The 19,532-nt window shown below is 41.8% G+C and overlaps 3 protein-coding genes across 4 annotated transcripts in view; 1 reads left to right on the top strand and 2 right to left on the bottom strand.

Moving 5' to 3' along the window:
* lca5 (lebercilin LCA5) overlaps positions 1 to 14,180 on the top strand; it is a 29,300-nt gene extending 15,120 nt beyond the window's left edge. The window contains exon 10 of the mRNA XM_034579612.1: positions 14,155 to 14,180. The gene's annotated coding sequence lies outside the window, so the exon portion shown is untranslated. The remainder of the gene's footprint in view (positions 1 to 14,154) is intronic.
* On the bottom strand, positions 2,985 to 11,319 carry ccm2 (CCM2 scaffold protein). 2 transcript variants are annotated; one of them, XM_034579615.1, is made up of 10 exons: positions 10,917 to 11,319; positions 6,809 to 6,985; positions 6,573 to 6,656; positions 6,143 to 6,326; positions 5,516 to 5,652; positions 5,290 to 5,425; positions 5,077 to 5,134; positions 4,836 to 4,971; positions 4,603 to 4,741; positions 2,985 to 4,265 (listed from the first exon to the last, which is right to left on the bottom strand). In XM_034579615.1, the coding sequence occupies exons 1-10, from the start codon at positions 10,944 to 10,946 to the stop codon at positions 3,961 to 3,963; spliced, it is 1,386 nt and encodes a 461-aa protein (XP_034435506.1). In that variant the 5' UTR covers positions 10,947 to 11,319; the 3' UTR covers positions 2,985 to 3,960. The 2 variants fall into 2 exon arrangements, with proteins under 2 accessions (XP_034435506.1, XP_034435507.1); XM_034579616.1 differs by lacking the exon at positions 10,917 to 11,319 and adding an exon at positions 8,089 to 8,277.
* A 440-nt stretch (positions 14,181 to 14,620) lies between the features above and the next one.
* xkr6b (XK, Kell blood group complex subunit-related family, member 6b) overlaps positions 14,621 to 19,532 on the bottom strand; it is a 46,834-nt gene continuing 41,922 nt past the window's right edge. Inside the window, exon 3 of the mRNA XM_034579613.1 lies at positions 14,621 to 19,329. Within this exon, the coding sequence (XP_034435504.1) occupies positions 18,359 to 19,329 (971 nt within the window). The 3' untranslated portion in view covers positions 14,621 to 18,358. The remainder of the gene's footprint in view (positions 19,330 to 19,532) is intronic.

Here is a 19,532-nt window from a genome sequence, read left to right as displayed (position 1 = left end):
TGATCCCCGTGTCCCTCTCAAACCAGATAGCCCGAAGTGGCATGTAATGAACGACTTTGTTGAGCCTGAGATTTTCATGCATGAGCTCCAGCTTTATGGAGGCTTATTGCCGCTGAAAGCCACAACGCCTCTTGACTGAAAAGCTGCCAAAGGGGCCATACATTTTCTAACATGCTGCGGGTAATCAAGGTGGTTTTTGATTAGTTTTTTTTTGCTGCTCTGGAGACCATTATAATGAATTTAGTGCCATGAAGCGTTCCTTTTTTTTTTTTTATTTGAGAAACAGTTTTGTTCCACAGAAAAGGAAAAACAAAAAGTTCTTTGTGTGGTTTGTATACTCCAGTTCTGCCCAACAGCTGTCCCTGGAGTTTACTGTTTTATTAATTTCATGCCCAGATCGTCTCATTTGCATGACAAAATTACTTGACAGGCATGAAATCAAGCGCTATCTCTGCCGCGGAGGCATGAAGACCATACTGTACCAGTGGCCGCAGCCCTGGAGCCAGAATTAGGTCAAGTAGCAGCTTTAGGGTAATGCTTTCCTCCTGAGATGCATTCACTGAAATGCTATCTCTAGTCTTCCCGACAGGTTCTTTTTCTTCTGATGTTCCCAAATGTAGGTGTTATTCGGTTCCAGGAATATAACAGACGTGACACCACAGAGAGGCACTTCTCACCATGACTGAGCCGAGCTGCACGCTCAAGCAGGATTGGCTGACTGGAACCTCGGAAAGGTGAACTGGCGAGAGTCCCAGACTGCATCTCAGGCCGCGTCTTTGTGTGGGAGTGTCTCGGTACATCGCACCTCAGCAAAGATTGACTTTAAGCATGAAACTGTCAAAGAAGAAAACGCCGCAGTGCAGAGACAGAGTAAATAAATAGATGCCGGAGGTTGAAAAAGCAGTAATTGATGCATTTGGATGTCGACTTAGACGATGTGATGACAAAATTCCCTCGTTTCTGACACTCTGCAAAGGGAGAATTTTCCTTGACCAACCAATTTCCTCGGAAACATCTCACGAGCAATGACACATTTTTAATGGTGCGGAAATAAGAGCTGAATCAGACTGTTTTTGTTGGAGGGATAAGGTGCAGTGCAGACCCACAAGGATTTAGTCTTGACCACACAATTACACCCCTGGAGTATTGAGGCAGATTTATCGGGTCGGAGGAACACTTGGACCAGCTCCTGGACACATATTAAACATATCCAGAAGCTGAAAATAGCTTTTAAACCACGATGTGGAAATTTAATTTAGGGAAAAGCCCCTTGCTTGCAGATTTTGTAAGAAGCTGCAGTGTTTATGAAGAAAGGGGGTCTTAGCTGGATTATAGGTCACTGGTTTTGGTTTGAATTTATTTTTTAACACTTAATCATTTTTCTTAGCCATTGCCTAAAAGGGTATCGAGCTGATGTTGCAAGTTTGATAGCAAACAGTTCAGTGCTCGCTTTGGAGTTGTGTTTCTGTCCGTCTGTTGAATACGTCTGATATTTATCCTCCTTTTAGCTCAAGTTTTGTCTCCACCAACTCCTGAAGGTGTCTGTCTCTTTAGCCGCTTCGTGCTCCACTGTGTTCATCTTATTGCGCATCCAGCAAGTGGAAAACTTTGGCTTTAACCTACCGGTAGTCGTGTCATCTGCGCTTAACTCAGCCAAGAAAGTTATGTTTTTCTAGGTTTTGTTTGGTGGTTACTTAGTATGATGGTCATCAGGAATATTTCCACAAGACTTTGGGGAAAAAAGAGAACTCACAACCTTTTAGTGTGGACTCAGACAAAAGGGGAAGATTCAGATATAATTTGTCACTTTCTTTAACATTATGAGATAAGCCCAAGAAATAATTGACAGATCTTGATGAAAGAAAACACCAGGCACACACTGTTGGGCCCTCGCGAAGGTTTGTACTCTAAATTCTACCTAATCTTGTAACTATTAACTAGGTCTAAGAATTGTTTTGACTTTGCCTTTATTCCTATGAAACTCAACCAAAACTTAACTTGAAACAATCAGACAATTCTCTATTATATCGATCTATCTAACTGAAACAAGTAAAGAAATGCAAACATCTGATCTACTGTAGAAGGAATCCAGGGGGCTCTAGTCGTAAAGATAATTGGTGACCTCATTATAAAACAGCATGGGAACTTTTAATGACTTAATTAAACCAACTGATCTATTTAATAATTATTTGCTTTGAGTGAGGCAGTGTAATGAGTGGTTCTCAAATTGGATTAAGATGACAAATTACCGGAGGCCAATTAGGACTCCTCCACACACGGTGAGAAAACACAGGTCAATTATACTGACAGCGAGTCAAAAACAATCATTTACACTCCTGAGCAAATTTTTGTGAGTCGTCTTGTTAGTGAGAAAGAGTCTGTATCCGCACAAGGAGATTACAGGCTTCTTGATTATCTCAACCCTTTGTTCTAGACAGACAGCGTCTCAGGCCCCGAGAGGCTATTTGAGCCCAGGTGTAGTGTTCCAGTCTGTACCTGCACTCCTATACCTCAGCTTCAACCCCACAACAAACAAGACACAACCCAGACAATCAGCTTTTTGGTTCCCCTGTGTGTAATTTAGTGGGGAAAGTAAAAAACAAATCGGTAGATCTGCGACGAAATGGTTTAAACGCCTGGTGAGTGGCTTTGCAGAGTGGAATGTTTTCCTGCCAGCTTCTTCTCCCTCGGACTCAACAAAACTAATCCCCCCCAACTTTGAGGGTAATTTCGGCAACATCCAGCGTGACCGCTTTGATGAAACTTAGGCTGAAGTTCCACAGCAGCTTAGGTGCATCCAAGCAAATGATCAGTCAAAGGAGATCATACTCAAGATTTTAAAATCTTCACCTCTGGTCAGTTTTGCTGTACGAGAGTCAAACTGAATTGAACGTCAAACTGCTGATGATACAGCGGACAGGTGTAAATGACAACCATGCATTGTCCTTGGACATTGTGATGCTTGTAATCAAACAACACGCGAGCAGTGTTAAGTATGTTATTTAATAACTATGATTCGCTCAACAACTGGAGGTACAGTTCATAATGAGCTGTCTGCATGTGACAAACAGTTGGCAACAGTACTGCAGTGTAAAGGCACAATGACAGATGTGATGTCACACACAACAAGATGACCTGCATGAGGAACAAATATGTAAAATCAAGAAGTTACATCAGCCATCAGCTAACTGGCTTTGTCCAATACCGTCCCCACTCAGTCACGTACGACTGAATGAATTTGTCTTTACAGCATTTCGTTGGTCAGTCTGAATAAGGCAAAATTATATAAATGAGTAAACACTTATAACAAGTGATAGTGTAAAACAAAAAGGTACACAAATCTTATATATATATATTTATATAGCAAAATGTTACTCACAGCAAACGCACAAATGTGAAATCTCAACAAAAACCAACGTTCTTCTGATGCATGAAGCTGATTGACCTATCGTAATACAAAAGCACAAAACCAGTTCAGCTTCACTCGAACACATTTACACAGTCCTCCGATGGATCCTCCAGTGTCTTTGAGGGGATTCGAAACAGAACCGTTCCCAAAGACTGCCGAGGTTTTCGCTACATTGATGACAGCAGTGGCAGATACTGCCAATAAAAGGAGTACAAAAATCAAAAGTTTTAAAAACATACCAGAGGTCGCGTGATAATCCCTCTGAAAAGCAAAAATAGCGAAGTGACTGAACATCATCTACAGGTTCTGCATAAGTGCGTTTGTTGACTTCATGTGTTTGTGGTAATAAGTCGAGGTTTTCCTTGAGTGCTTCGGGACTATGGAACGCCCTCTTGACAATTAGAGGAAAATACAAGTAATCAAATCTTAGGTCAGTGCTAAGGACCACCTTCATCTGATCCCTTCAGCTCATGCCTACTGTTTAATTGTGGAGTGGCCGTCAGTTCGAGTCCTCAGCTCTTGTCGGTACAGCACATCATCGTGGATCCGTGTCAGGGAGTCACTCCCTCCTGGTCCATACTGCAGCCGAGGGCTTCAATGTCATTACTGATGTCGGTGATCATGCGGTCCCATTCGTCGCCCTCGGAGGCATCCTGGCCCTCGTCCGAGGCCACGCTGTCCCCGCTTCCTCCTACTGCTCCGTTGCCATTGGTGGTGGAATCGGAGGCGGAGCTTACCGTGCGCCGATAGCGGCCAAAGCTGTCTGTGATGATTCCTCGGCCGTCTTTGACACCAATGGTTTCAAGGAAGTTCTCAAAGTGCTGGCTGTCTTTCTCCGGTATGAAGGGACGCAGGCCTGCAGGGGAGCAAACACAGTACTGTCAATACTAGTTTCTCCCATGTGACAATAGCCTTTTTAGCACATGTGTGTGAAGTGGAACCAGCAGCATAGATGTCTCACTTCATGTGTGGAGACATGAAAGTGAATCTGAAACAGTTGTGATCGTGGGAACAGATTCTGATGTGTGGCTCTACTGACATAACCTGTTGACACGCATCATTTCCCACCATCCACTTATAAATATCTGAATACAACTACACATACATGCATTTCAAGGGTTCAGGCAGGTTCAGCACAAAGAAAGCAGGTCAAGGGATTACCAAACACACAGTTATGTTAAAAGTGGTCGTACCAAGTAGGAGGAACTTTCTGCTGTCCCCGTAGAGTTGTCGAAGGTTTATGCAGAACTCATGGATGGATGCACCATTGCGGTATTCATGCAGCAGTGTGGCAAATTGCTGGATCTCCTGCGATGAGAGTTTTGTCCGCAGCTGTGAGACGGAAAAAAGGAAAAATCAAAATGAGGATCAATAGAGCTTGTTCTCAAAAGAAAGGGACAAAGGAAGAGAAGGTGAATCATCGTACTGTGGTCATGTAGTCCTGCAGCAGCTCTGCAGCAGTGGTGCTGAGCTCTCCTTCACTCGCTGTCTTCGTCTGAGGTGATGCTGGGGTCGACGTTGTGGGAGAGTTTCCTTCTGCCTCCGCCGGGACCTGGAAAGGACTGATAGAAGAGAGCATCCCTTGTAAGTGACGAGCCACAGCAAACCACTCTCAGCCTGTGCATCAAAGTCTTTCTTGACCACAAATTGAAAGCTTGTGTACTTACAATGTGCTGCCTTCTGCTTCAAAGGCCTCTTTAACATCGACTTTACTTGAAGAGTCATCTGCATAATCAAAAAAAGATGATTATTTACACGTTCACATGTTGAGTTCTGAAGTGTTAAAAGACAAAAGGTGTCATACTTGCTAATAAATGTTGCCAATGACTGTGAAATGTGTTTGTTTCTGTCTAGAGAGCCGATCTGTTCCTTTTCCTTACCGCTGTACAGAGAGAGGTGTCTCGTCGGGGTGGTTGCTCCATCAAATATGGCTCGGTCCAAGAAGTCGATGGTCGATTCTGTGTAAACGATCTGGAAGACCTGGTTGAGCAAAAGACACAATTCCTCTGCTGCTGCCTAAAAGAGAAGAAGAAAGTCAACCCTGTATACGGCCATTTACTTCTCCAAAACACGCTTGTCGACATAACCTCACATGCAAAACATTACCTTGTTATCAACAGCCAGCACAAGCAGACAGCAAACTTCCACAAGCACGGCTCCACTCTCTGATAAGGAGCTCAGGGTCTGAGACTTGTTGAGATCGGGACACGAGCTGGGACAGGGAGAACCTCCCGACTCCTGGGCTGAAAACAAAATCACAAAATACATACAGTTAAATGTGATAATTCAAACACTGTATTGTAAAGAAAGTAGACATTTACTACTTTTAATATTTCTGAAACATCTGAATTAAAACTCTATTATTAGGGTCACATTAATTCATTCTAATTCACAGTATTGCTTCTTACTCTCCCAGACAGATGGTAATGAAACAGTTGTTTTTTTAATTAATTTCACGTTATTAGATTCCTATGATTCCCTCTAATTAATTAGTCTTTGGGCAATCAAATAAAGACATTACTAAACAAAGAACCAAAAGGGATCTGGCAAGATAGACAACTCTTAAAACTGTGTCACAAGAGTGGGTGTAATTGTGTCTAAATCTAGATCTCATCTATAACAAGATCCAAACCAGGTCTTTGTGTATTCCTACATTTCTGTCTTCTTGCACCTTTCGACAGTCTGACAATTTTTAAAGCTTCATTTTAATATGTTACCTATGTGAATTCCTACCTGTTTTTATCACCACAAGGTGCAACGAGTCGTCTCTGATGTATGAGACAGCAGCAATATCATGGATGGGCACCCTCAGGATGATGTCCTCTCCATCGCGCCACACAAGCTTAATGTTGTATGCAGACAAGCTCACCACTGCATCTTGCTCTGATGTCAGCTGGCCCGCCAACTGATGTGACTTCTGAGAATCACACAGACAGCCTGTGTAAATATCCCTCTTATGATAGAACTTACACAATTTTGAAATTATAATTATCTGGCAACTAAAATATTCCACTTCATTATGAATAAGTATAAGCATTAAAGGTTTTATCACGGACAAGTAAGGATTACATGAATTCCAAATGCTATTATTAGATATCTAAGTAATGTAAAAGTAGAGAGAGAAAGAAAGAGACCAACAATCTCCTTGTGCAGATATTCTTACCCTTGCATTATCAATGAGCTGTAGCACTTCTGTGCGACTTGATGGGTTCAAGTATCCTGGAACTGATGTGAGCTGCCCCAGGTACTGGAAAAAACAAAACATACATATGAAAGTGTTTAATAAAGTCAATAAAATAATAACAAACGATTCCTCCATCTTTTCCTTCTGACTGAATAGCACTGCAGTGTTTTAATAAACAAGTGAGGATTTAGTTTCTCTGCTTATATCTCACTCACTTTGACCTCCTTCTCAATGTAGTCGTTAAGCAGGATGTCAGGGTCGATGCGGTGATCAGGCTGAGAGAGTGGGAAGGTGTGTAGGGCCCTGCGCTCTGTGGCCTTCTCCTGCGCCTTCTTGTCCCTCCCCTTCTCTCCTTTCAGGAAGACTCTCTTGAATGGAGACACGATACCAGGCTAGTGAAGAAAGACAAAGAGAGCGAGGACAAATTAGAAGACTGTTACCTTCCCAATTGCAATTGGTTACCTTCAATTGCAATATTCAGTTTATGGGGATATACCATAGTAGGCCATGCATTTTAAATTATAAGCCAGTGGCCATCTAACAGTGTATCATTAATAATTACAGGACTTTTTATGTCAAAAATACACACATGGTGCAGTTAGAACAAGCTGGCAACACAGTTAAGCCCTTCTAACGCAGCTACAAGATATATGTCCTAAAGAAACCCAGGAAGAAGCTGTATCAAACTTCTGTTGACTGTGGTACTTGCGTGCCTTGTAATTTCTGCGGAGCCTGCTTCCCTTGACTGTGGTTGATGGACTCTTTGACAAAGCCAGTGTAAAGCTCTTTGCATTTCTCAGTGTGTGTTGCACAAACATCAACAGCAGTGCGTGCAAACACTCTGTATTTTTACAATAATTGAACAACAGAATAAAATCTTGACATTTAAAATCATAAAAATCAACCTAGGACCATCAACAAGCAGATGTGTCACAAGGGAAATAGATAAACCTTATTTTTCAAAAATGTTTCTGCAGAAGCTGTGCTGTTCTTTGACTGCATATGACCGATAGTAAAACATCAAATAATACGACAAGAAAAATTACTCAGTAGAGAACCAAGGCCCAACAAGTCCCCTATTGCACACAATAATCAGTAACAGTCCCCTAAATATTTTAGATTTTTCTCATCAAGATCCATGAATTATTCCGAGGGAAAATGGTGCAAATGTCCAAAAAACGCAATGTTTAAGAGAGTGGAATACAAATTCAGATTTTGCTGCTTTGTGTGAAAATCTGTTCCGTAGTTCTTTGCGTAATCCTGCTGACAAACCAGCCAACCAACAAGTAGTCAGGGGCGAAAACGTAACCTCATTGATAGAGGTAACTATTTAGCTCTAATATCAACTAGCACCATGTGAACACTGTGGATCTATTTAAGGTCTTAGTAACGAGGACTTAAAAAAAAACCTTGACAAACCTTTCATGATGCCAAGCCTGTGCACAAAGCGAATTCAGAGCATGTTTCTAGATTCAAAGAATTTTAGAAAGCCTACCTCGTAATCCATGAACGATTCAAGAGTCGCCTACTCAACGTCAAGCACAAAGCCTGGACACGGATGCTGCAAACCGGACAACGTCTAAAGAGTCATCTGTTGCCTCCACTCACGCAGTCACAGCTGCCAACTGTCACTGAGGATCAAACACTCCCCGAGCGTGTATGAGAGGCGTATTACCCCCCACAAAGGAAGTGAAGTGACTCTGTCTCAATACAAAAGGCACAAGAACAGGAAGGGAACATGCCACAACTTCCTGTGATGACACGCTCCGGTTCGTGTTCGTGTGCAAATTCACATTACTGCTACACCACGGAAACACACTGTTCTGTACTGACGTATATAATCTACTCTGCTAACCACATACATCTTATTTGCAATGTTGTTTAGACTCCAGACTTAATATGCCGAACATCTTAAACATGAACTCAACTCATACTCTCGTTATTTGACTGCTGCGCTGACACTTGATCACGGACTTCATAGAGCAACACAACCTACAGTGCATTATTTAACAGTATGTAGCTCCTGAAGATAAGTACATTAACATTTTATGGCTTATGCTTGAGAAATGTGAGACAAGAGCTACCACATGTGACCCCAGAGAATGTCCTCAGCGCGTGTCATTCATGGGGAAAGTGTGTGTACAAATACAATATAAGTAAGGATGCTGTATTGCTAATTTGTGCTGTTATGGTCAGGGTCCCAACAGGTGGAGGAGGACTTTTAAACTTCCTCACATAATGAGAACAATACGATAATACATGCTGCTGCTTTTATATTGTTTCAACCATATTCACAGTAAAAAGCATGGTATAAGATTAGCAATCCAATCCGACAATTAATCACTATTCCTTGTTCGTGAACAAGCCATTCATGGTATAATAAATTTATATTCATATAGAGTATTTGTCCAAGTATACGAACATGTCTTCCTACTCTGAAATGCTATGATCTTTTCCTGCCTTTCCAAAGCTAAGTTGTACCACTTTCAGTGTGTAAAGATGCTCACTCACTCTTAACTTGTTTGCAAGATATTAATACCATAACAAGGGGGCTGAAAACAAGAATATACCATGTATAAGTGAGTGCACATCCATTTGCTGTGCTATATAAGTGTATTTCAGTAATTCAGCTGCAAAATTCCTTAAATTCTTTATATATATATATATATATATATATATATATCTTTGTCACATACGTTCATATAAACTACAATATAATGGGGTTTGTACTTTCACATGAAACTGTGTGATGATCACATAATGCTCCATACAGTGAATATGAAAATACAGCTGGGCCAAAAGCTATTCAATGTCACCACCAAGTGGCACAAACTAGAATTGCACGTACAATTGACCATGGTGCCGTAAAGTTAATGTTGCACCAATGTGACATGAACAAGTAAAAAATTTAGAAGAAATATACTTGAGGATATTTAACTTTACAGAAAACTCAAACACAAAACAAAAGATCATCTGTACACTCAAATCTGTGCAAACACCTACTTGGTCACAGACCTTGGAGGCATGAATTGGCAACAAGCGAATGAAGCGCTAAACAGAGCTATAGAAATTTACTTTATTTGCCTCAATGCAGAAAACTAAAACCTGCGTGGCTAGACATCAAGGAGACTGCAGAACTGGCTATAGTGGACTACAAGTTAAAGACTAGTAAACAGACACCATTTACATCAACTTAACAATATTTACAATATGTAAACCACAATAGAGATAATTGCTATGTGAGCATCAGGTTACAGCCTTCAAAAGGACGTATAGTGTATTCAGAGCAGTACACTTGTGTAAAAATCCTCATTAAGGATCCAAAAAGCGCTCTGTCGGCACAATCTCCTGTCACATCAACACGTTCACGTTGCGGTAATTGTTATTGCCGTGTCTCATCAACCTTAACAGCACACTTTGGATTTGTGGACATGCTGGAAACGAACATTTCTGTGCCACTGCAAACCTTCTTGACACTGGGCTATTACTTGATTTAGGAGGAGGGTTAATTTTGTTATAGTAGAAAACTGATGACATGAACAGCACAATCAAACAAATGTGTTAACTTCAGGGTTCAGACACGTCACTTCTCCTTAATATAACGCAGCTTTCTCCTGAGCTAACCAGGAAAACTGAGGGAGTAACCTTTTAACAGCAGGAAGAGAAGATAAAGGCCAAAATAAATGTCTAAACATGAAGATCTGTATTACAAATCAAGCCGGATCAGCACGTGTATGTGATGTGTATGTGTGGGAGGGGGCTGGATGGTATAACCGAGGAGTGGTGGGTCGTTTCAGCAGGACCTCAGCTCCCAGGTCTCCACTGAACCACACCTGTACAACAACACCACCTCCACTAGTAACTAGCAACACAACAATGGTCCATAGTTTCCTCTGCAGCCGATTCGCCCCAAACCAACCACATTCAAAACACATTTTAACTACGACGTGTTGAAGATGATGTTAATGGTGTTTTAAACAATATCCTTTAAATAATGTTAGTCGTCCTTAAACTTAACTTGGAAAAACTTCACTCGCTCCATCAAGTTAAATCTGTGACGCTCCACTTGAAGTTAAAGCCCGTCAGTAAGTTACATTATATTCTCATTTGCTTTAACACCAGTTGAGGGGAGAAGACAGAAAACATGTCGGTGTGTTAAAACGACTATCTCCACAGGTTGGCTAACACACGCTGCTTTATGTTTGACTCCACTTAGCCGGGCTAACAGCTAAGCTAGCTAGCCCCGGTCTAACTGGCTACTAAGTTAGCATGCTAGCCGGGCAACTTCCACCAAGTAGCGTCACCTCAAACGCCGGGACTTACCTTTTTCACTTTTTTCACATCATCCTCCATCTCTACGTAAAGGTCCTCTTCTTCATATTCATCTCAGCGAGGAGGTCCGGGCGAGACGAGACATAACCACCGAAGCTTTTCACCAACACTCATCTGACAGCAGTCAGGCTTGCTAGCCTAGCCTAGCCTAGCACTGGTAAAGTGATGCCCGAATTTGAGCTGGTTTCGAAACGCCATGCCGCTGTTTGCCTCGCTCGGCAACCCTTCGAAGAAACGCCGACGCGTCACCGAATGTGAAAACTGTGTGTTTCGGTGCAGCTAAAACAGCGGAGGGGAAAATCTGAGGAGGAGACAAACTCGGACAAGACAGGCAAAACTTTTCAATCGTGCCGCCATTTTGGGCGTTGAGCAGCGGTCCAGCATGCTTTGCTCTGCACAAACCAAAACAGCTGCTGGAGCACGACAACACCACCTGAGGAAGAGGGAGCCCAGCCCCAGCTACTGGCACTTCTAGTTCTAAACCATCAAATACACATTATTCTTTTACATTATAACCACAACATACAGACATCAGGTGATTATTAGTTGTTTTATTGCTACTTCTGATGTTTGTTTTGTTGTTGTCTTGCTCCAGGCTCATCTCTGTTTTTCTCTAATAAGTGATGGATTGCAGGGACATGTGGTTCTTACCCAAAGAGAAGTCATCTCTTCTAAAATAATCACTGTGATATATTAAGGTCTCTTTTTTGTTTGTTTAGAGTGTATATTAAGATATCGAATTAATTGACTTTCATGACCAATGCAGCTGTTATTTATGTTAAAACTCAATGACACACTGTTTAGGATAACTGTTTACTATCCATGTTTTACTAGGACAAGAATACGAACTGACGATCAAGACAATCAACAGAGAGAAAGAAAGGCGGATGCAACAAGTGGAGAAAGACAGAAAGAAAGATGCTCAGATACAGTGCCAGGAAAAGAGACCAGTCACTGTGGATTGTCTGCGCATGGAAAGAAGAGTGAGCTCTGCACACGTACAGTAACAGCAATTACTTTTTAATTGTGTGATAATTTTCTTATTCCTCTACGTTCTTAGTTATTTGCAGCACATGGAGGGTGTTGTCTCTGCAGTATTTGGGTTGGGGGGGTTTGGGTCTTTAGGTCATTTGGGATGGGCTTCGTTACTGTGAGGATTAAATGCTTAACTACTGGTTCTGCAAGTGGACATCAATGCAGAAATTAAATAGAGCAGGCAAGGAGCTGCAAAATTCTTAGATTTGGTATTCTTGGCTGTGGGGCTGTATTTGTTTTTTCTGATATCCAATGACCCTTGAACTTCTATATTTTACCTATTTATTCGATGTTCTACAGGAATTCCTTCGGTAGTGGTTTGTAAAATGAATAGCAAGATGATGTGACCCAGTGCACCCATATAAGCAAGCCCTAAATGGCCATGGTTAAACCACATAGGTGTTTCTACTTAAATATTAAAAATGTAATCCAAATCGATGAAAACTCCTGTGTGAGTATACTGAGCTTTAACAGGGTTTTAAGTAGGGAAACTATAGTTTTACTTATCACAAGCTGTAACATGTGTTGTACAGCATTGTTTAGGACACATTCAATCAGCCCCCCCCCTTAATGTAAACACTCATCACTTAGCATGTGACATATTTCATCTTTTTTCAACTGTCAGAACGTGAGACGTGCATGTGAATACAGTACTGATATATTGCACTTTCAAATACTATATTTATTTTTCTCTTCTGGGATGAACAGTCTGATATATGAATCTACAGTAAGGCTTAACATTACATTTTCAGCATATAATTTCTCTTTTCTTCTAAAAACCAAAACATACAAAAAGAACTTTAGCACCATATGTTATTAATAATATTCATATTGTTCCCAAAAATAGGGCGTAGGTACAATACTGGACATCAGTTTTGCTTTTTTAAAGTATGGGGATTCCATGGAACAATTTACGTACATTTTTATATTTAACAACAACAAAGAAATCATTCCTTATATGTTCTCAATCACAACATTGGTTGTATGAGTACACTTTCATATAAATGCTACAGCCTGTAGCGAATTTGCTCACTGATATTGTGCCAACTTTTGGAATACCCCGGATAAATCATATAGCCTAGGGAGTATACCGATTGAAATACACCAACAAGCTAACACAATCTAGAAATTGATAGAATATAAACAAAGCAATATTTCCCAACACCTTTTTATAACAATTAAAAAAAATAAATGAGCAGCAATTAATATGACAACCATAGTCGCTTCATTGGAATATCAAATCCATTTTTAAATGAAATATTACAGCCAATTCTACAATAACAACAAAAATAGATACACACAGATTAAGGACATATAGATGACAGGAATTTACAACACAACAATCACGTTCTATATACTTTTTTTACTCAGATTCCAGTAGCAGAAGTACATTTGTGCTCCTGTGCATTTGCCAAAAAATGCATTTTATTATCTGCCAGCTTCATTCTCTCAGAGAAAAAAAAGAAAAAGAAAATCGTTGTGCAGATTGAATCATAGTAAAAAAAAACATACTCTATGTTGAAACCATCATAATAAACACATGAACAGTAGTGTTCCTTTTTTTTGTGCAAATTTGGAAATTAAAATGGCACCATTAAGATTTAAGTTCTGCTGTAAACTGTGAGGAGTTGAGGTGCTAGCTCTTGAGCATGTTGTGTTTGCAGGTTTGTGTGGTGCGTGTTCTCTCAGTCAACCAGTGGGCAAAGCTCTTAGAAAGCCATAGAGTGGACTCTGCTGTCCACAGTGGTAGCACCTTTTAAATGTATTTATTCAGCACCAGGTTACAAACAAAATATAAACACAGGATTGAAACTAAGAGAAGAAAATGCACCAATTTATCATCTGCTTCAACTAAACAGATGATCGTGACACAAAGATACAGACTTGGACTAAGTCAAATGTTACAATGGCCCGCTGCTACACATTAATGCAGAAATCAGGGTTCGTTGTACAGTCAAGAGCACTTACATGCTATATGTTGCGGGTCACCTCACAATGAGTTCTAAAGGCATGCTGGGAGGTGGCACGGAAACCAGGAAATGAAGTTATTCAAAAGTGAATCGGTGGTCGGGCTTGCTTCGTCATTCCATTGTATGAAAATGTATCTGATCTTTGCTCGTTGCGTCATCAGCGACTTCTTCCATGTTTTATTCCGACTGCAGGCATTATTGTTTTGGCTAGAGGATGTATTGTTCACACGAGACAAACGACACAGAAAGTTCACGTCTTGGCACTACAAATCATTCATCATTTGCAAGACAGAAGAAGATGTCAAGGCATAGACACAAGTACAAAACAATCATTGACCAAATCGTTGAGTGTAATGGCTGGCACCTGTTTATGACTACCTATCCAGCAGTGTAAAACGAATGCTTTTCAGTTCAGTCCTAACTGCTAGTTGTAGCTTGCTTTATCAGCTGGGCTGTAGCGATTCAGCTTACTCCAACATAATAAAGATGAGGAACCCTACGTTCAAGTAAAGAAGATGTTCAGTATTGCCTTACTATTTCTCCTATGTCTCTGAAAGAACCAGTCGTTGGGTTTTAGACAGTACCCACACGACTTGGTGCAGTCCTGTCGATGACAACGTGGATGAAATTATAAGACTAAATATGAGGTGTGAGTTGACAGGATTGTGAACTTGGCTCGGTTTGTTTTCATGGAGACACACAGGGAATATTGTTTGGTGTCGTCGTCTTGGTGAGCATGCTGGCACATGTAACGAGTAAAGAAAGACATTGGCATTGTTGTTTTGCGTACCTGGCTGCCATGGCTGGATTGAAGCACCCAAAAGTGACAAGGCACAACAAGGACTGAGAAGAACAAGCTTGCTGTTCAAACGCTCTTGCTGTGTGTTGTGGCTGTCGAGGGATGTGGAAGTTGGGCAGGTAACCTGACAGAAACAGATCTCTGTCGGTTAAATCTCCGTGACCTTGTTCATGGTATAAAGCGCGGCTGCCCGAAAACTACACTGAACAGTATAGAAACGGCTTCCACTTGCACTCTTGTTTAGCTTAGCTCTTGAAACCCGTGTATAATTTAAAGAACACAAGAAAAATATATAAAAAGTAAAACCCACTTATTTTCCGGCTTCTACCTAATCCTTTTTACCATAGATACACTGTGGCAAAATGGTGATTTCTCTGTAGAAATATGTAAAATATAGCGTATGTTTCATAAAAATCCAGACTTGTACATATAGACTCTTTGTAGACTTAATTAAATTCATTTCTAATATTCCAATGACACACTTGCGCAAGCATAAATACTCTGCATTTTATACGACATTAAGCACCACTGATGAAATGCAACCTATTGTACATAATCTTGTCTATGACGCTTTGTAACACTGTTGTCCTACACACACAAATAAATCGATGAATCACAGTGTATTTGCACCTGATTTGGACACACGTCCATGTCTGGAAAAAGTTCTGCAGTGTTTTTAATACGGATGCCAGGCAGCCAACTACCACAATAATAAGAATGAGTTAACGGTTCCCAAAAAAACTAAATGTGCAAACCATAATTTAGTCGTACAATCCCAGCCGAGGAGTGGTCCAGGATGCAATAATGTTAAGGAAAAAAATGGAGACCCTTGAGGACATGCCTGGGGATGAGAACTGCATTGAGACACCCCTGAGTCAGCTGGTTCAGTGGTCTTTTTGTTGGTCCTGAGGAACCCCTGTATTTTGCTTAGTTTTTTTTTTGTTTAACAATAATTCATTATTCATTTATTGACTAACTATTAACATGGCTGTTCATTCACTACAACAGAGATGCATTACTCTGGCTACTATGGCAAACAATGAACGAGTTGGTAGTTTGCATACACATGTATTTCTATACATATAGTCTGTTGGATGTTTGCTCCACCCTAGCTGACCCAACAGTTCTCAATTACTCAGGGCTGAACATCGCTTTTTAAGCTGAAGGGTGGCCGACCCTGGATGTTGAAGCTCTTGGTTATGGCAGTGTACCTCATTGCATGTTCTCATGTCAGGATCTCCAGTTGTTCAGCCTCAACCCCGTTGTTCAGTTACCAGAGAGTGTGAGAGTGTTTCACGGGAGCGTGCCAAGGCCCAGCACCATAGAGATGGGGGAGAGGGCGGAGCAGCAACCAAGGATGGAGTCGAACAACCGGCGAGAGAACAGAACCATGGGAAAGGGCTGAGGAGACACACAAACAAGCGTGTGCACACACCCGCCACCATGCAAGCATACTTAGATCCTCTAACAATACAGACTGCGGGTTGTTCAATACACGCAACACACGCATACTTTCTCACATGACCACACAGGGAATCACACACCACACTCCAGTCAGGCCCTTTGCCACGATTTGTCCTTGTGTTCTTTTCCAACCCTGGCAAAAAACCCCTCTCACCTTTATCCTGGACTTACTTGGCGTCTGCTTTTTTACAGTACGATGTTAGCAGGCAAACGCGGCCACAGCAAAGCAGTAAGCCAGTGAGCCAGGAAAAAGGAATCTCTGTGTTGTGAAGGGCTCTTGGGCCTCCGTCGTTGGGTGCATTTGTACTAATGCCACATACTAAAGTCATGCCAAACAGTACAATGTAAAAAACACATAATATATATTCAGATGAACCATTAAGTAAATCGAGTGTGAAATGCATTCATTTTTCTCCTGAATTGTTCATTTGCCCTCTCTGGAAATGTGAGTCAAGCTCCTTTGACGTGGAAGGCGTTTTAGTATTTTTTTTGTTTTAACTGTGGTCTTCTCGTCGGGTGTCAGAGGGGGAGAGCTCCCGTCGGTTCAGCAGGCAGATGTATATCAGTGTGTAACTGCGGCACAGCAAGCCTATAGATGGCACACATTTTGCAGGGACTCATTCTACTGGTGGAAGGGGGCGGATAAATTGGAAATACAGCTCTGTAAGATGTGATTTGGCTTTGTTTCAACTGCACTTGCAGGTGCCAGAACAGTCGCCCCGTACACCCATGTATACCTATAAGAGCATCACTTCTTTGAGGGCACACTAATGTTGAGGAGTATATACCTTTTAACACTGCAACATGTTCTGTTATGTAAAAAAGTGTGTGCGCTGGCAAAATATAGTTATGTCAATGACTATAAATGTGGACACAAATACGCACTGAAGTATAATAGCATAGAAATATCTTCTCAGATTTGTCATATTTTTTCCTAAGTCTTTTTGCACCCAAAAAGCATATATTAATCAACCTTAAAACAATTGTTGGTAAGACAACAAAATAGGGAGGTCGGAAAAGGGAGAATTTTCTAGGATTCAGAAGGGAATGGTGGAGGATTCCTTGAAGGCTGTCTTTGCACTTAAGAAAAGTGCGTGTTAACATACATTTGTACCCTTCTACCCTTGACTAAACCTACAATCTTTACAAAAGTCTTTGGAATGTTTTGAACTCTGATTTTTACACCCACCAATTGACAAAACATTGTGCTCATTTCTCTACATTCCTTTCATTGTGTTCTTTGTCCACTTCAAGTTGATATTTTAATATTTTGTGCTGTCTCAACTGGGCAAAACTGGCCAATTAAGGCTTGCTGTTACAGCCCGCTTCCACTGGAGGGCAGTCTGCACTGTGAAAATTGAAAGTGGGTGGAACTGATTGAAGGTCAGTGTGCTTCTCTTTTCTTCCATACATGATGTGATTACCATTTAGGATTTTGAGCAAAAATAGCACAGCCAGGATAGACTTGAGCCTCGGGGGCTCACAGACTGAAAAGCCATTTTGAATTGCTTCTCTTAGACACATATGTGCTCTTTATGAAATTTACAGTGTCATGATGAAACTGTCAGTGCTTTTTGATTCACGGGCTCCGGACTCGGTAAACATTAACATACATTTCGATGATGTACATAAAGAATGGCAGTAAATGTTAGAATGTGCAAAGACCTGCCTCCTCTGAGATTCTCCTCCATCATTCCCATCAGGCTTTGCGTCAGTCCCATGTCACAGGGACATACAATGTGCCCTTCACAAGTATTCACAGGTAGAATCACCAATACAGTATAATGCATTAAACACATTTCATAATGAAACATTCATATGTTATCTACACACTCATACAGAACGTTCCTGTATGCAGAGGGATTTATATGAGACTTCTGTATATATCACATAAGATACTGTAGGTTCAAAAATTTCTCTCTGTACTGTGTTTTTTCCCAAAAATAAATCATGACCGTGGGTTTTGTCTCGACAGATTTTTGCTTGACAAATCCCACATCTACTGCAGGAAAATTGAAAGATCATAGAGGAGAGACGGAGAGAGCCAAATGTCAAATGGAAAGAGATGGTGTCTGAAGAGGAGGAAGAGCAGAGTGAAAGAATGGAAAACGCATGTGCATCGTTGTGTGTAAGAGGAAGTGACAGAGCTGTGGGAGACGATGCCTTCAGAGAGAAGACTCATACTGCAGGAGTTCATAAAGAAGCGGACCGTCCCTATACCTGATGCCCACTGCATTTGGGCTAATGTACTGCAGCACATTTATGGTCCTGCGCAGGCGCCGATCCACAAAGTGTGCATCCCAGGCTGGGTAGCGCTTTCTGGGCATGTCTATCTTGATGAGAGGACCCTCGGGTTGGATGGGCCTGCCGGCTGCATCCACAGGCTCTGTGGACCTCACCTGGAAAACCGGAAGGCAGGTGTCCGTGGCTGTTTCGTCTGACTCTTCATATTCCCCTGCCAGACCTCGTGTTGGGGTGGCCTGAGAGCCTCGGGGGCCTGGTGTGGGAGCCATGGGCTCAGCCTCGGGGGGTAACGGAAGGCCCCACAGCAGCTCAGCACAGCAGGAGCTGGCCAGCACCCTCAGCCGGGGGCCCATGGGGTGCAGGACCCCGTAATAGAGAACCATGCAGGCCACACCTGAAGCAAAGCACAGGAAGACACCACATAGGGCAAAAGAGGCATAGGCGTCAGTGGTGGCTGGGTCGCGGTACGCATACCAGAGGGAGCTGAGGATGGCGTTCTCCAACAGTACTACTGTGTAATAGGCCACCATTCTGCACCGCGTCCGGCCCTCACGTACATTGAACCAGCAGAAGACATAGACCACTCCCACCACCATGTTGAACAGTACCTCCTCCCACTTGGACATGCAGAAGTCGGTGCCGCCATGGATGACCCAGAAAGCCATGGCACACCAGTGGAGCACCACAAAAATGCCAAAGTAGATGTGGAAAACAGAGGCAAACAGGGCAAGGGAGAGCACCCTTGAGGAGATGGTGAAAAGACGCCAGAAGAGGTGCACCAGGGCACCTCGGTAACTCATACTCTTCTTGTCATCACGTGAATCTCGCAGGAGTTTGTGGTAAGAGGCTAGCACCCAGGCCAGGGACAAGAGGGAGGACATGGCAGAAAAACCTGCGAATATAGACAGAGAGTAAGCGTGAAAAGAAGAGGAAGACTACGAATGAGAGATACAGATATTTGACACTAGATCAGAAATTGTAATACAAATCTAGTTTCATCTTAAGTTTAAAGCATAACCCAAAGAATTGTGGTTTGATCTTGACTAGGCGGCCAAACCACTTCACTGTATAAGAATAATTTCCGCCGAGGCAAAT

Source organism: Hippoglossus hippoglossus, chromosome 24 (genome assembly GCF_009819705.1).
Source record: "Hippoglossus hippoglossus isolate fHipHip1 chromosome 24, fHipHip1.pri, whole genome shotgun sequence".
NCBI lineage: Eukaryota > Metazoa > Chordata > Actinopteri > Pleuronectiformes > Pleuronectidae > Hippoglossus > Hippoglossus hippoglossus.
The sequence above is the reverse complement of the archived record's forward strand: the minus strand, read 5'-3'. Positions and strand labels throughout refer to the sequence as shown.

Bases quoted from the DNA above. Each gene is read 5' to 3' on its own strand.
- ccm2 (XM_034579615.1), bottom strand. From the start codon at position 10,946: ATGGAGGATGATGTGAAAAAAGTGAAAAAG. The intron at 6,657-6,808 runs GTGAGTGAGATA...TGTTTTTTCCAG, and splicing joins ACATTGAGAAGGAGGTCAAA to TACCTGGGGCAGCTCACATC. The intron at 4,266-4,602 runs GTACGACCACTT...GCTCCCCTGCAG, and splicing joins CAGAAAGTTCCTCCTACTTG to GCCTGCGTCCCTTCATACCG.